The 14,410-nt window shown below is 37.7% G+C and overlaps 1 protein-coding gene across 4 annotated transcripts in view; it reads right to left on the bottom strand.

The window, feature by feature from the left end:
• Positions 1–1,918: 1,918 nt before the first annotated feature.
• Positions 1,919–14,410, bottom strand: part of ARHGEF4 (Rho guanine nucleotide exchange factor 4) — a 151,923-nt gene continuing 139,431 nt past the window's right edge. Inside the window, exons 8-15 of one of the 4 annotated variants that reach the window (XM_087932988.1) lie at positions 14,004–14,198; positions 12,440–12,619; positions 10,670–10,902; positions 9,861–9,990; positions 8,328–8,459; positions 6,837–7,080; positions 5,359–5,436; positions 1,919–3,598 (exon numbers count right to left, since the gene is read on the bottom strand). In XM_087932988.1, the coding sequence (XP_087789114.1) occupies positions 3,438–3,598; positions 5,359–5,436; positions 6,837–7,080; positions 8,328–8,459; positions 9,861–9,990; positions 10,670–10,902; positions 12,440–12,619; positions 14,004–14,198 (1,353 nt within the window). In that variant the 3' untranslated portion in view covers positions 1,919–3,437. The remainder of the gene's footprint in view (positions 3,599–5,358; positions 5,437–6,836; positions 7,081–8,327; positions 8,460–9,860; positions 9,991–10,669; positions 10,903–12,439; positions 12,620–14,003; positions 14,199–14,410) is intronic. The other 3 variants (XM_026701274.2, XM_087932990.1, XM_087932989.1) reach the window with 3 other exon arrangements.

The raw sequence follows: 14,410 nt of genomic DNA, 5'->3' as shown, positions 1-14,410 counted from the left end.
TCATCTATTTTAGATGAATGTGAGGTGACACTGATGTGGCAAAGCACTAAGATTGTCAGATCACTGGTCAGGACTTTGAAAGATAAGCAAGCAAAAAGAATTGGTCTATGTGTTAATGGTTTTATTTCACATTTCTTCACATCTGATTACTGTTATATAGAGCAGTTTATAGCCTTGTCTGTGTCGCAGTACCACTGGATCCCAAATTTAGATTGGTTCCTTGCTCTGGCTAAAATTAGTACTATATTTCACACAGTATTACATGATCTCATGAAATGCTTTCAAATATGACAAATGCTTCCAACTGAAACTAATTCCTAGATCACAGCTTCTAAGTCATTCTGGAGAATTTTTTTCAGCTAGATCTTTTTTTCTGACAATATGGAGAACTTCTGATTTATACTTTATCCTATTTTTGTTAAGGAATTCTGAACAGTTTAATGTCCTTCCCTAATTAGAGAAGTATATATTTTCCCCTTTTTGTGCAAGAGATATTTTGCAAATTCATTTAATAGTCAAAACTATCCAAATAAAATATAATAAATTCTGTTTGAATGAAAAGAACAACACTGTTCTGAAATCTGGCCTATTTCCAGATAATCTCAGAACAATGCTTATGGCTGTGTGTGTATGGTAGCTTTTTAAAAAAAATTGTCAAATTGTAGCATTGTTAAAACATGCCATTCAATTAGTGGAAGTCTCACCTGATTCAGTAGACTTTCATTTGTTATTCCTTTCAATTGTAGAAGCAACTAATGACTTTTGAGGTTTTAAACATAACCATATAAATATAAAAATATTTTGGGACATGACACTAGTATCACTCGTTGCTTGCTTTGAGTACTAGCTGTATTCTTGAGTGATTAAACTGCAACCTTAGTGTATTAATCTTTATGGGCTGTGTTCATGCAACATATTACTAAACTAAAAAGTCCAGTTAAATGCATGGACGCTATCTCTGCCACATCACAATTTAATTAGCTTTATGCTTAGAATTAGAATGACCACTTTAGGTTTTGGAAAACTGGAATGTTTTGTTACAGACTACAGTTTCTAATTTCCAGATAGTAGTAGGTTCAGGCAACCTGGAAAGTTCCAAAGAATGGTTAAAACATCTGATGAGAAGTGTGTTTGTGGCATATGTGCCTACTGAACAAGCTTTCAAGCTAAGCATATTGTGTTAGCATTACAGCAGGACACAGCACCTGTCTGAAGGTAGCTAATGTTAAAAAAAATATTGGTACATCTCAGACCCGATTATCATTTGAGTAAATGATGTAAGGAATTCCAGGAGTAGATTGGATTGAAAAGATACCCTAGAAGACAGAGGTGATCCACTTCTGCATTATGACCAAGAAAACAATATGATTATGTCCATGTGGTTATGACAGTTGAGTGTTGATTCAAAGACAAAATATCAGATCATTATCTGTGCAACTTTCCCTGATCATTGTGGATCTTTTGAAATTGTACTCTGATGTATGTATTCATATACTAACAAAAGGTTAGTATATGAATGAGTGACCTGCGTCATTAACATTCATGGTCATGCTTGAGTCTCAAATAGCAATCAAGACTCAAGCATGACCAAATCTTAATTTATCCTTCTATTACTTTTTTTAAGGTAAAAGATGAACTTTGACTGCCTAGAAACTCTGGATATATGTGTCTTATTCTACCCTTTCCCATATTGTGTGGAATGAAACTGAATAGTCTACCATTTCAATATGTAGAACTAAAGATACATAATGATGCACACTAAACACAAGGATGTACCCCGTATGAAATAAAAAAAATCTCTGCTGATTGCTCCAAGGCAAACTACTAGTTGTTCATTTAAGGGTAATCAAATGCAAATGACATACTTATTGGATTACAAGACATTTTCTGCATATGAAAAAAAGACAGAATGAAAGTCAGTTTTACAATTTTCTTTATGAAATTAAATGTAATCCCCTCCAAAGAGGGAAAGAGAAAGTGCAAGAATGATTCTGTACATGCTTCTAGCTTTCTATAACTGAAGGCTGGTCAGCTACAGTTGGACCCTGCAACTTTTGCATCCCACTGCTGAATGCTTGCTTCCCTGGAATAATGTCATGCCAGGGTAGGTTGGGTTCTTCACTTTTAATTTCACAGTACCAGGAAATCCCTAAACAATGGGATTCAGTCAGTTATGGCTTCTATCTATTTTACTATTGTAAGGCAAATCTTTTATCTAATCAAAAGATACAGAGAGAAAGAGTGCCATCAATTTTCAAGTGGTTAGTATCTGAATATACACTCTCCATAAAAATTGGCGAATCCGTGTCCCTGTCTTAAGCACCTCACCTCCTCTGCAGAGAGTTGCATAGGTGACATACCATAGTTCCAAATAATACTGCTTAGTTTGTAAGTACCTGGCATGTCTGAAATTAATCTTTAGATAAATGTACGTATTGTATCTTTAGGATTATAGGTCAGCCTTTCTTCCATATTGTGCCTCCTAGATATGCCTGGACTGTAGCTCCCAGAATCCACAAAACCTCACTACACCTATTTTGGAATTCTTGGAATGGAACTTCCACACAATTGGAGGACATCAAGTTGTGGAAGGTTGATATAGGCTTCCAAATGTTGGCTTTCTTCAATGGAAATGAAGAGGCAAAAGAGGCATCAAGTTAAAACCTGACAAGACAGATTACAAACTTACAAAATACAGTTATTTGCACTGTTACATAAATAAAAATTTTATAAACATTGAAAAAAAGTGTTGTTGGCCAGGAGCTATGAGAAAGGAAAAGAAATTAAAAGGTAATTTAGGCTCATTTCCCCTCCCCTATATACATTAACTCAATTAGGCTACAAGTGTCCTGGCTCTTAGCCACACTTCAGGTAGGTTAATCAACTACTGGTTCCAGATCAGCTGTTTGGATAACAGGTGGTGGTGTTTGATCTCTGGGAATGCTCAGGCTGTTCTGGATTTCTGAAAATTTGGGTAGGAGGAAGGTAGAACTTCATCACCCCAGGAAAATGGGCACCAGTAAGCATGTCAAATAACTGCTCAGAGCAAATGGCCAAGAAGTGATGGCAGCTGCTCATCTCTGTTGTCTTTTTCCTGTCAGTCTTTTTGAATCCCCCAATAAAGGTTCCCAGATGAAAGGACGGTCCAGAATAAAAGGGACAAAAATAAGGAATTTTTAAAAAAATTCTGACATCCGACTTCTCCTAGGTACTCATCCGTATGGGCAGTCTGAATTCATTTTCACTGACGTACACACATGCACATGTACACAACAAGATCATATAACACTTTGAAGCTCTTCCAGTTGATCCAAAGGGAAAGAGTCAGGAGGCAGAGGATGCTAAGCCAGAGGTGGAGGCAGTGCTTGGGCTTGCAGGACAGAAGCATAAAGTGCTGTCTCAAAAGGGATTCAGGCACAAGGTCAGGCTGCTTCCACTTATTTTCGAAACGGTGCCAGCCTGCTGATATTCTGCCAGAAGTTTGAAGGTTTGCGTTTGGGCTCTGCTAGCATGAAGACTTGCTGCTGGGGAAGGTTTGTAGGCAGAGTAGGGTGTTTCTGGCGCATCAAGAAATCATAGTACGTCCTAGTGATCACTGCTGATGAAATGAGCAAAGAAAAAAAAAAGTATTTTAAAGTTGCGTCTTCTGCTCTGCCTCCTCTGAGAATAGGAGTGTGCCATTCTCAATATGTCTATTTTTTTTTTACCCAAATTGCAATCCGATGCTTTAAGTGCTGTTGTTAAGCAGCAAACCATTACTGTGAATACATGGGAAGAAAGGAGGAGGATTATATCCTCTGCAGGTTGTGTCTCAGTTATTTCTCTCAAAACTTTATTTACCAGACTTCTTCACTCTCACACCTCTAGATGTAGTGGGATTGCAACTCCCACTGAAGTTGCATTTGTCGAACATTTGGAGAATGCCAGAATAGTAACAGCTATTCTAGGATGTGGGCCTAATTATTAGGTTGTAAAACAATGCAAAACACATGAGGACAAGGATGTCAAACTCGATTTCATTGAGGGCGCATCAGGCTTGTATTTGACCTTGGGGCCGGGGTTGGTGTGGCCAGAGCAGGCATGGTCTGCTTGGTGTCACTCATGTCAGGGGCGCCTATGGCGGACCGAGTGCTCTGCTAGTGAAAACAGGCTCCTGAGCTCCATTTCTGGCTGCAACAGCCTCCTGCAACTCTGCCAGTGAAAACAAAGCTCAGGAGGGCCACGTATGGCTCTCTTGAGCTCTGCTTTTGCTGGCAGAAGGTTGCAGGACATCACAGCAGGAAACAGAGCTTGGGAGCCCGTTTTCGCTGGCAGAGGCACTGCGGGCCAGTCCCTCATTGTTTGCAGAGTGGCTCCATGGGCCAGATCTAGCACCCCGTGGGCCGGATCTGACCCGTGGGCCTTGAGTTTGACACCTCTGCATTAGGATGTCAAATTGAAAAATAGTGTTTTAAGATGGGCAATTAAATATTTGTCATATCTGAGTTTGGAAAACGAACATGCTCTTAATACAGACTCCAATTATTTCAGTTTGCAGTGTATCACTGCTACAATTCAAGGGGCTACTAATGGTCTCATGCCTATCATGCAATTTAAGCATGGCTCTGGAAAAGACATGTGAGAAACTTAGTACTTATTGCATGCCTCCTGTTTCTCCAGACAAGTGCCGTCGTCTCATTAAATTTAAAAACACTACCATACTAGAAAGAAGTATGAACAACATGTGGCATTTACATGCAGTTCAGTCAAGGGTGGAGGGGTACCCCATTCCATCTCCACATTTTAAAATAGTTAGAAAGTCAATAAAATCAACATGATGTAAAATCTTTCATGCATTACTATTTTCAATAAACCACTCAATGCTGTGACTTCCCTGTCCCAGCAGGGGACAGCATCTGAACAACCTTATCTAGGTTTAAAATTTAGGAAAAGTCAATTTAGTAGTTATTTGTCTGGGGAATGTCCAAGGAATACTAGAACTATAACCTAGTCATGGGGAATTCTGGAAGTTGATCCACAAGCTGATCTTAAAGTTGGTTAAGTCTGAGAAACACTTGTCTAGACTGACATGTTAAAAAGCACATTCTCCCAAGAAGGAAGTGGTAAAACCTTTCCTAATTACTCCACGAAAATTACATGGATGGTAATTACATGGTAACCTCATGCCCTGAGGTTACCTGGAATTAAGTTCAGCTTGACAAAGATTCCTGTACCACCAAATAAAGCCAAATTATTCTAAAGCAATTACTTGGATTTTGAATAGATTTTTTTTTAACTGCAGCTTCCTTGGGCCATTGAGCTGTGATGTTTATTTTAGGGGAGAGTTAACAAGGAGGGCAGACATCTCTCTTGACTTGCCTTTTGGCTTTCCACTCTGATTTTGTTTGCTGGCATTAAGCATAGCTTGTTTCTTCTGCATTTCAGTGATGGAGAAACCTTGAAGGTGAAAGGGAAGCTGTTAATCCAACAAGGCTTTTCTAGCCACGTTCATGCAAACATATGCATGGGAGCGGAGAAACAAGGGACGTATCAAGCAGAAAATCTCAAGGCATGCAATAGAAACGATACCAAGCAGTATAACGAATATAGATTAAGGTCTAAGGAGGAAAGCGATAGGAATGGAAACTATGAAAATATGAAATTAAAGCTGTTCAGAAAACAGTCTAGTTTTCAGGAAGGATTTTTTAAGAGGAAGAACTCGATTTGTAAGGGTAAAAGGTTGCTGCAGGCAATGGGTCTCCATGGGATATGCTACTGCAGTCTTCTTCAAATTTCTCCAGATACATTGAGCCTATAATCCCTATAATTCCCTGTCAGCCTAACAATTCAAAAGGCTGGCTGGCAATTCTAGGAGTTAAGACCCAACAGACTGGAAATGCATTAATTTGGAAGATACTAATGTAGGGAATCCTATGGCTTTCCAGATTTTACTGAATTGTAAAACTCTCAGTGTTTCTCATCATTGGCCATACAAGTAGCCCTCAATTTGTGATCATAACTGAGCCCAAAATTTTGGTTTTAAATTGTTGAGTCATTATGTGACTGGACTCAATTTTACAACCATTTTTATGATGGCCATTAAGTGAATCACCTTGGTTGTTAAGCAAACCATGTGACCATAAATCTGAATTCAATTTTTTTGCCATAAAACCGCAAAAAAACCTTTACATGACCCTTTGATACTGCAGCCATCCATAAATGCCATAAGTTGCCAAGCACTCAAAATGCAATCACATGACCACTGAGGTGGTATGGCAACCATAACGAGGATAACAAGCATAATTAACTCTTTTTTCCAGTTTGCCATAACCTTGAAACTTTGTTAAGCGACCAGTCATAAGTTGAGAACTGCCCTAGTCACTGGTTACTCAGCAGCATATTAAGGGCCACTGTTCTCTATCTTGTACTTACGAATACTCTGCAAAGCTAGATTTCTAAGATAAGAACTTCAGTTCTTAGTTCAAATCAAGATTAGGAAAACTGCAAAAATTATATGTGATAGAAATTCTTGCAGTTATGTGACTCTTGAGAATATACAGTCAATAACAAAGTGGGAAAATTTTAAAAATTTAATACATAGTTAAGGAGTAGGAAACCCAAAGGTGCTTTTTCAAGAGGCAACTGGACTTTCTAGTAATTGTGAAATTGATCTGTCTTATTCTTTCATTGAGAAGTTGGAGCTGAACCAGAAAGTTTAGTTGCGTCTTGAAAAAGCACCTTTGGGACAACCATGACCTTGATGACTAAGAATATCCATAGACAAGGTGTAGAAAACTTCAATAAAAGTCATTCTCAGCATAAATGGTTTCCACTGATAGTTCCTAGCAATTGCATACCTGTTTCCTGGTCAAGCTGAACCTGCTTCCTTTCATTCTCAAATGCCTTGAGCCAGCGTTGCTTCTGTTCTGGTTTCTTTGCACAGAATAAATGGACTTCTTCAGTGTCCTGGCAATGCAGTTTGAATGCATTTTTAATAGTAATATTGAAATCTTTATCCTTTCCATCTTCCACATCCAGAATCTCCATAAGATCCATGTTGATCCGACTCTTATAATAGAGGATGTCACGCCGTAGGAGATCCTAAGGGGAAAAAAGCAAGCATATGTCGGTGCTTCTCCAGTGCAACAATGGTTAGCCAAAGAACAACAATTTCCCATGTGCAGACTAATGGTATAGATTTTTAAAAACTCCCTATCTGATTTGAAACAAAAATTACTTTCAGGATTGACATTAAATTCCTTTTTTATGCTTTACAGCACTCTCTGAGTGGTTTACAGCATGGGTGTCAAACACAAGGCCCATGGGCTGAATCTGGCCCGTGATCTGGTTGGATCTGGTCCATGGGGCCATCCTGGAAAATGTAAGGGGCCGGCCCATGTCACTTCAGCCCGGTCTACCCAATGCGAAGAGGAAACATGGGGCCAGCATGGCTTTGATCTGGTCTACCTAGTGCAAAGCGAAAACATGCCAGCAGTTTGGGGAATGGTGTCAAGCTGTCCATGCCCACCCAGTCAGCCATGCCCAGTGAGTGGCATCAAACTGTCCATGCCCACCCAGTTGGCCACAGCCACCCAGTCAGCCATGCCCACCCGGCCCCCCGAGGTCAACTATTGCTCTGTTGCGCCTCTCATGAAATTGAGTTTGACATCCCTGGTTTACAAAGTAAGCATATTGCCCCCAACAATCTGGGTCCTCATTTTACCGACCTTGGATGAAAGGCTGAGGCAACCTTGAGCTGGTGAGACTCGAGCTCTTGCAGGGGGTACAATTAGCGTGCAATACTGCATCCTAACAACTGTGCCAACACAGCTCAGATCCTTTGAGGATTCTCACTTAGGCATGTATTTTAATGCTTAACTGGATGGATACATGTAATCGTTAGAAATATTTGTAGAATCCTTTGTCTTACCATACATCTATAGAATTTTAATTCCAAGGAATTCTGGTAGATATAATTTGATAGCATTTTTATCTGCATCTTTTCCTTAAAAACATAACTTTCCTGCAGCATTGCAGAATAGTTCACAACAGGCTTTTTCCATTAATGACCTTAGCACAAAGGCACAGAAAGCCAGCCTGAAAGAAACTTCAGCCTTATAGGCATTTTGGTAGAGTTCCCTCCCTGCCCCCCCTCCCAGAGTCTTTCCTTGATCTATTTAAACGATGGTGCTTAGTGTAATAGATCACCCCCCTCCCAACACACTGTCATGTTCTTTAAGCAAACTGCTTGAATGCCAAATGTTAAAATGCAATTGAGCAAAGATGTAATTTTGCTGCCACCAGGAGACAGTGCATGTGGACAGAAGCAGCAGTAGCTCTTAGCTTACCTTCTTGCAGCATACAAGTTGGTGATCAAAGAGGAAGAACATTCTTTGATGGCTTTTTGCTTGAGGCTGGGAAATTTTGGTTAACTCCCCAGAGTAGATGAGTTCAGAACTCTTAACAAGGACATCTTCACCCTGTCAATCAAAACAGAAGGGCACATTACTTTCTTTCCAGAGAAGAGGATAAGCAACATACAGCAGCTTAGTACTGAAAGTCTCTAGGGTCACAAATGGCTTATTATTCATCTTCCAACTTTGCACCCTCTGGGTTAGTTTTATTAAGACTAAAACTCAGGGCATCCACATAAAAGTGTTTGCTACTATTCCAAATCAATTTTTCTTCTTTTCTCCCTTGCCCTTTGGAAATAGGGAGAGTGTTTGAAACAATGTGTGATGATCTTAGTGTTTTTTTTTAAGCTATTCTTATTTTTAAGAAGAATCAGACTCCACTTGGGAAGTGGCACAGTTAATTTTACATAAATCGGTCTATATCAAGTGACTTATCATTGCCAATCATTCTTAAACATTTTATTATGTACAAAACAAATGATCTTGCAAATAGAAAATTACTTGGAATAACTAAATATCTACAACTTTAAAAATAAGCCTAAGCCATACTTTCCTGAGGGTTCCCATGGGTTTTACACCATCTGGCTATGTAAGTCGTGTGTGTGTGTGTGTGTGTGTGTGTGTGTGTGGTATTCAGCTTTGTTCGGGTATTTTCCCACGTCATTATAGTTGTGCTTTTAAAGTTGTAGCAACATTTCGGCAGAATCTTATTTGCCAGATTCTGCCGAAACATTGCTACAACTTTAAAAGCACAACTATAATGACGTGGGAAAATACCCGAACAAAGCTGAATACCATACATATAAATACCCGCGAAAACTTAAGAAAACATATATATGTATGTATGTACATTTACTCAAAAGCTTTAACAGCATTTACTGTGGATAACTTCAGTGCATTTGGCTTTGTGTTAGACTGTGCCCAATATATGATTAGCTCAAAAGAAGGTCTTCCCTTTATCAACCCATTTTGTTTTCTCGGAAAGACAGATAGAGGAAAATGCTTCTCTACTTTTTTAGCTTTTGACAGATGACCATATGATGTGCTTGTGTTGATAACCATTAAGGAAATTCATATCACTTAAGGCTCTGAAGTACAGAACGTTATAAACAGAAGCAGAGTCTATTTTCAACAAATGCCATCCATTTGAAAACAAAGTGGAAGACATTAATTACAGTCAAAACATTCCTGGGTAACTGTAATTCAGACTAAGAATTCATTTAGCTTAATTGTGGTTTTTATTCTAAGCATCTGGCCCCAACATATAGGAATATTTGCAAATTTATAAATAGGATTATTTAATAAGAAGCAGGTGGAAATAGTAGATTAATTTATCAATTAAACTATGTAAAAATTTATTAATTTGGGTGAGATATTCCCTTGCCCAGTAGAAGAGTTGTAAGTTTGTGCACATCAGCAAAGATAATGCTCATGTGGCTCCTTATTTTGAAGATGTTTGCATTTTACCTCCCAATCTTCTATTGAGCTCTGCCACTGAGCAATTTTGTCTATATTTTCCAAACGCCTCTTCCTTTCATTGATGAGCCGTGCTACATTTTTCATGGCATTCAAAGCAGCTTCAACATCTTTAAAATCCCTACAAATGAAATAGATTCCTTTAGAGATATGAGCATAAATTGAACAAAAATGTAAAGAACTAGACTTCTATGTACCAGAAATTGGAAAGGAAATTATGGGTCAAAATGAAATATATCTACCTCTATCTCATTTGAGAAAGAAAGAGAGACAGAAACAGAGAAACAGAGACAGAGAGAGACTGCAATGAATGTCATCACCCCAATATTAATTTTCTCTCTACTTATTTGGAGAACTTACAATGACTGTACTTAACATTTTGATACTGGATTATTATTTTTCTAAAGCACAAACCTTTGCAATCACTATCAGTTATGCTGATTGTTCTTAAATATTTGTTTTTCCAAGTGTTGAAGTAGTATTAACCCTCCCCCACCCTGTTGATTCTGCAGGGAAATGGATTATTATTTTCCTATCTCTGTTGCAATTTATGCCGCTGCATTAAAAAAAAAAAACTACACTAATTATTTGCAATCATTCTGTTACAAGGAAACTAGTTTTGAAATGTTATCGGGGGGAGGGGGGGAAATGTAATTTGCCCATCAAGGTGAATAACCTGTTAGATCCCTAAAACTGTTTAAATTTAATTACAAAGGAATGTTACCAAACAAAAGGTGTTAGGATAACTAAAAAATAACATTTTTCTTTTCATCTAATTTTTATTCCTCACTTCTCCTTACCTATGCTGTGGATTGGTATATTTCAGCAATTCTGCAAGCTGTAGGGGATACTTGCAAATTTTCTGCACTGGCGTTAGGAGGAAACCATCCAGAGAGATATCAATCATCTTCTGAAGGAGACGGCATGCTTCGAAGAAATAGACGTATTTGTTCACTTTGGTAAGCCGGGAAAGCTCCATACAAGCATTTGGGTGATTGTTGCAGTATTCTGAATAGATCTGGAATTCATTTTGCTGAATTGGAAGGCAAAAGATTATATTATGGAGAACAAGATCAATTTTATTTTTGAAACCAAAATAATCCAGTCTAACACAAAATACAAATGAAAGTAGTTTAAAATACTGTACTGTACTGTGCAACATCATGTGAAATCTTGAACAATAATTAATCCAATGGGAAAACAGAAGAATACCTTAGGCCAGCCTTTCTCAATTGGAGTTCCACCAGAGGTTGTGATTTTAAAAAAATCATTGTTTTTTAATTTCACGTCACACAATACAAGCACTCACAGTAATAGAATTTTTTACACACCACAACTCAGATTGCAGTTTATACTAATATTCCTGAACTGTCAATATAATAATTTTTAAGCAGGGGTTCCCTGGAAATTATGTCAGGGATTTTCTCCAGGTAGGAAAGTGTAAAATTATATTGACAGACTAAATTTGAAAATGAAACTGCTAGCACACCTTAAGAGGGAGTTTTTTAAAAAGATAAATGTATCCCCTTGGTTTTTACCCCGCTAGTCATGACTGACTTTAAAGTGTTCATCTCTGTTTCCTAAGCCAAAGAGCCAGAGTTGTCTGGAGATTTTTCCATGGTCATGTGGCCAGCATGACAACCCACCTCAGCAAAGAGAGTATGGTGAAATATGTAATGCTATTATATTCCTGCATGTCTATATGTGACACCTATTCATCTATTTGCATTTGCATGCTTTGAATTTCTAGGTTGACAGGAGTTCACTCCATCTCCTGGCATTCAGGTCTTGAACTGCTGAGCTGCAGACCTTTAATGGTCTAAAATTCAGTGTCTTAACCACTGAGCCATTGTGTCCCACTTGACAGAAAGAGGCAAAAATGGGGTATCTTGTAGGTATAACCAGCTCCATAACCTTGCATAGAGAAGCCACTCAAACGTTTTAGTCTACTGCTTAAGACTGAGGCAGACATTTTGTAAATGTACTGCAATTCCTAATAATTCCCCTTGAGTTTGAAGCATTTTTTTTTCAAACTTGGAAACTTAAAGATGTATGGACTGCAACACTTGTATTCATAGCTAGGTATAAATAAGGGAAATTGGTGAATACTCTTTCTATAGTTAGTCCTTTTTGTGTGTTATCAGATTTTAAGCTTTAACATTGCATTGTTTGTTTGTTTGCCAGTCATCTTATCTCAGGGTATCTCAGCTTACAATCATAAAAGATAAAAATTGTATAAACTAAAAACATAAAGTTAATAAACTACAATTATCTGAATGTCCTTGTCAATGTTTTCTACTTTCAGGCTACAGTTGTAAGTATAATTTCCAGAAATAGGGTTCACTGAGTTCAATGAAACCTTGGAGAGAGCATTCTTAATACATCAGCCATTCCATCACAGGTGTGTATGGGGGGGGGGGGCATTTCTTAGAATTTCCTGTCCTGTTCCTTGGAGGCACCTGAAGGGTATGGATGTTTTTCACTTTGGGATAGTGTCACCTAACTGCAGTTTCCAGATTGTCTTATAAACCTGGCCTTTAGCTAGCTTATTTGCACAAATGTCAACTTACATATTCCAAGAAGCAAGAGCCAATCTCACTTAGGTGTGGGCAATCTTTGTTGAATTTCTTCTCCAAGGCTTTAACAAATTTTTTCTGGCATTTGTAGATATCCTCAATATTCCCAAATATAGTCTTCAATTGCTCTTCTGTGAACATGTCTGCTCGTTTACGGCATTGTTTTATATAGCCCTAGAAAGGTTCAAGATTTGTAAGGCAGAATCAAAATAATCTGCAGTTCCACTCTGTCTTGATCAGAACGGTAGATAGAAGAATATAATGATGCTATAGCAACTTAGCTCTGCAATGAAAAGACTAATTGTTATAAAAACAAATCTGGAAATTCTGCATTCAAAACTCAAAAGACTGATACCTAAGATGCTTTTAAGATGTCCATAAATAGAGACAGACATAACACAAGCCTTACATTAAATGAAACTAAATTGCATCTACGTGTCATACTAAAAAAAACCCATACTCTACAATTGTAAGAAATGATTCACTGGCATTTTATTCAGTTTGGTTTTCTCAGATTCCTGATAAAATTTTATATAGGATGATGATGAGTCACAAAGAAAATATGCATATTTCAGCAAAATATTGAACTTATTTTTTCTTCTGTTATGGACGCTTAAACATTAGAACCAACATTAAAAAAGCACAACAAAGAAAGTTCTTCCTGCATCAACTCAGGAAGTTCAGACTGCCCCAGGAGCTATTGATGCAGTTTTGCAGAGGAATTATTGAGTCTGTCATCTGTACTTCTATAACTGCCTGAACTGCGGCAACCAAATAGCACAGATACAGACTTGAACAGATAGTTAAGACTGCAGAAAAAACAATTGTAACCAGCCTGCCTTCCATAGAAAACCTATATATTGCATGGGTCAAAAGGAATGCTAAGAAGATATTTGCAGACCCCTCACATCCTGGACATAAACTGTTCAAATTCCTCCCTTTGGGATGGAGACCTCACTCAAAAAACGATATTGATAAGATTGAGTGATTCCAGAGATGGGCAACAAAATGGTACAAGGTCTAAGGGACAGGAAATATCAGGAAAGACGGAGAAACTGAGCATGGTGAATAGAAGGGAAAAGGGGGACATGATTAAAATCTTCAAATATATTAAGGGTGTGAATAAGATTCTAGAAGGCAGTTTTTTCAACCTTAAGCAAAAATTAAGAACCCAAGGGCATAACCTCAAACTGTCAGTAGAGAAGTTCAAAAGTAATGTTAGAAAGAATAGTGGAATAGTGGAAACTTGGAATCTAGTTCTAGCGAAGGTAGTGAGTTAATCATCAGTAACTTAATTTAATGCTTGGGATAAACATATGTCCATCATCTGACAATAATTTTAAAAATAAATTAAAAAGTTAAAATTAAAAATAAATACTTTAAAAAGAAAAGAAAAACAAAGGGCAGAGTTAACAAATCACAAGGTCTTTTCTGCTGTCAGTTTTCTATATTTCTAGAGTTTTTAAGAATTCTTTTTTTTTTCTTAAACATGAGCCAATCAATATCTTTGACCAAAGTACATTAGCAAACAACACATATTATCTATATGCTTCATTACCTCACAGATGTCTTTTAGGTGTTTGATGTAATCTCTTTCTGTGCTTAGAATTTCATTAATAACATTGGTTCTCATTTGATCCTTTGTTGTATGCCCCATTCCATAGCGATAAGCAGCATTTCTTCCATCTTCTTCCCGACCGTCTTCTAACTTCAGAGGATAGTCTTCAATTGGTTCATCCTGGTTTACTCGGAGCTGTATCACATATGCATTATTATCTTAACATTATTCAACTACTGAGAGGGAGGCGGAGTTTGGGCATCCATGAGAAAATGTCAAATCTGTGAGATGTATTGTCTAGTGAGAATTTGAAAAGCCTTGGCTCAAGGTATGGATCTAAAAACCCCTAATTAATCTCTGTTCCATCTCATTTAATAATCCATTCATCTGTTTTGCTATTATTACAT

Source organism: Pseudonaja textilis, chromosome 4, assembly GCF_049901715.1.
Source record: "Pseudonaja textilis isolate UNSWEBS1 chromosome 4, rPseTex1.2, whole genome shotgun sequence".
In the NCBI taxonomy this organism is placed as follows: domain Eukaryota; kingdom Metazoa; phylum Chordata; class Lepidosauria; order Squamata; family Elapidae; genus Pseudonaja; species Pseudonaja textilis.
Note: the sequence above shows the minus strand (reverse complement) of the source record. Positions and strands in the feature narration are given on the sequence as shown.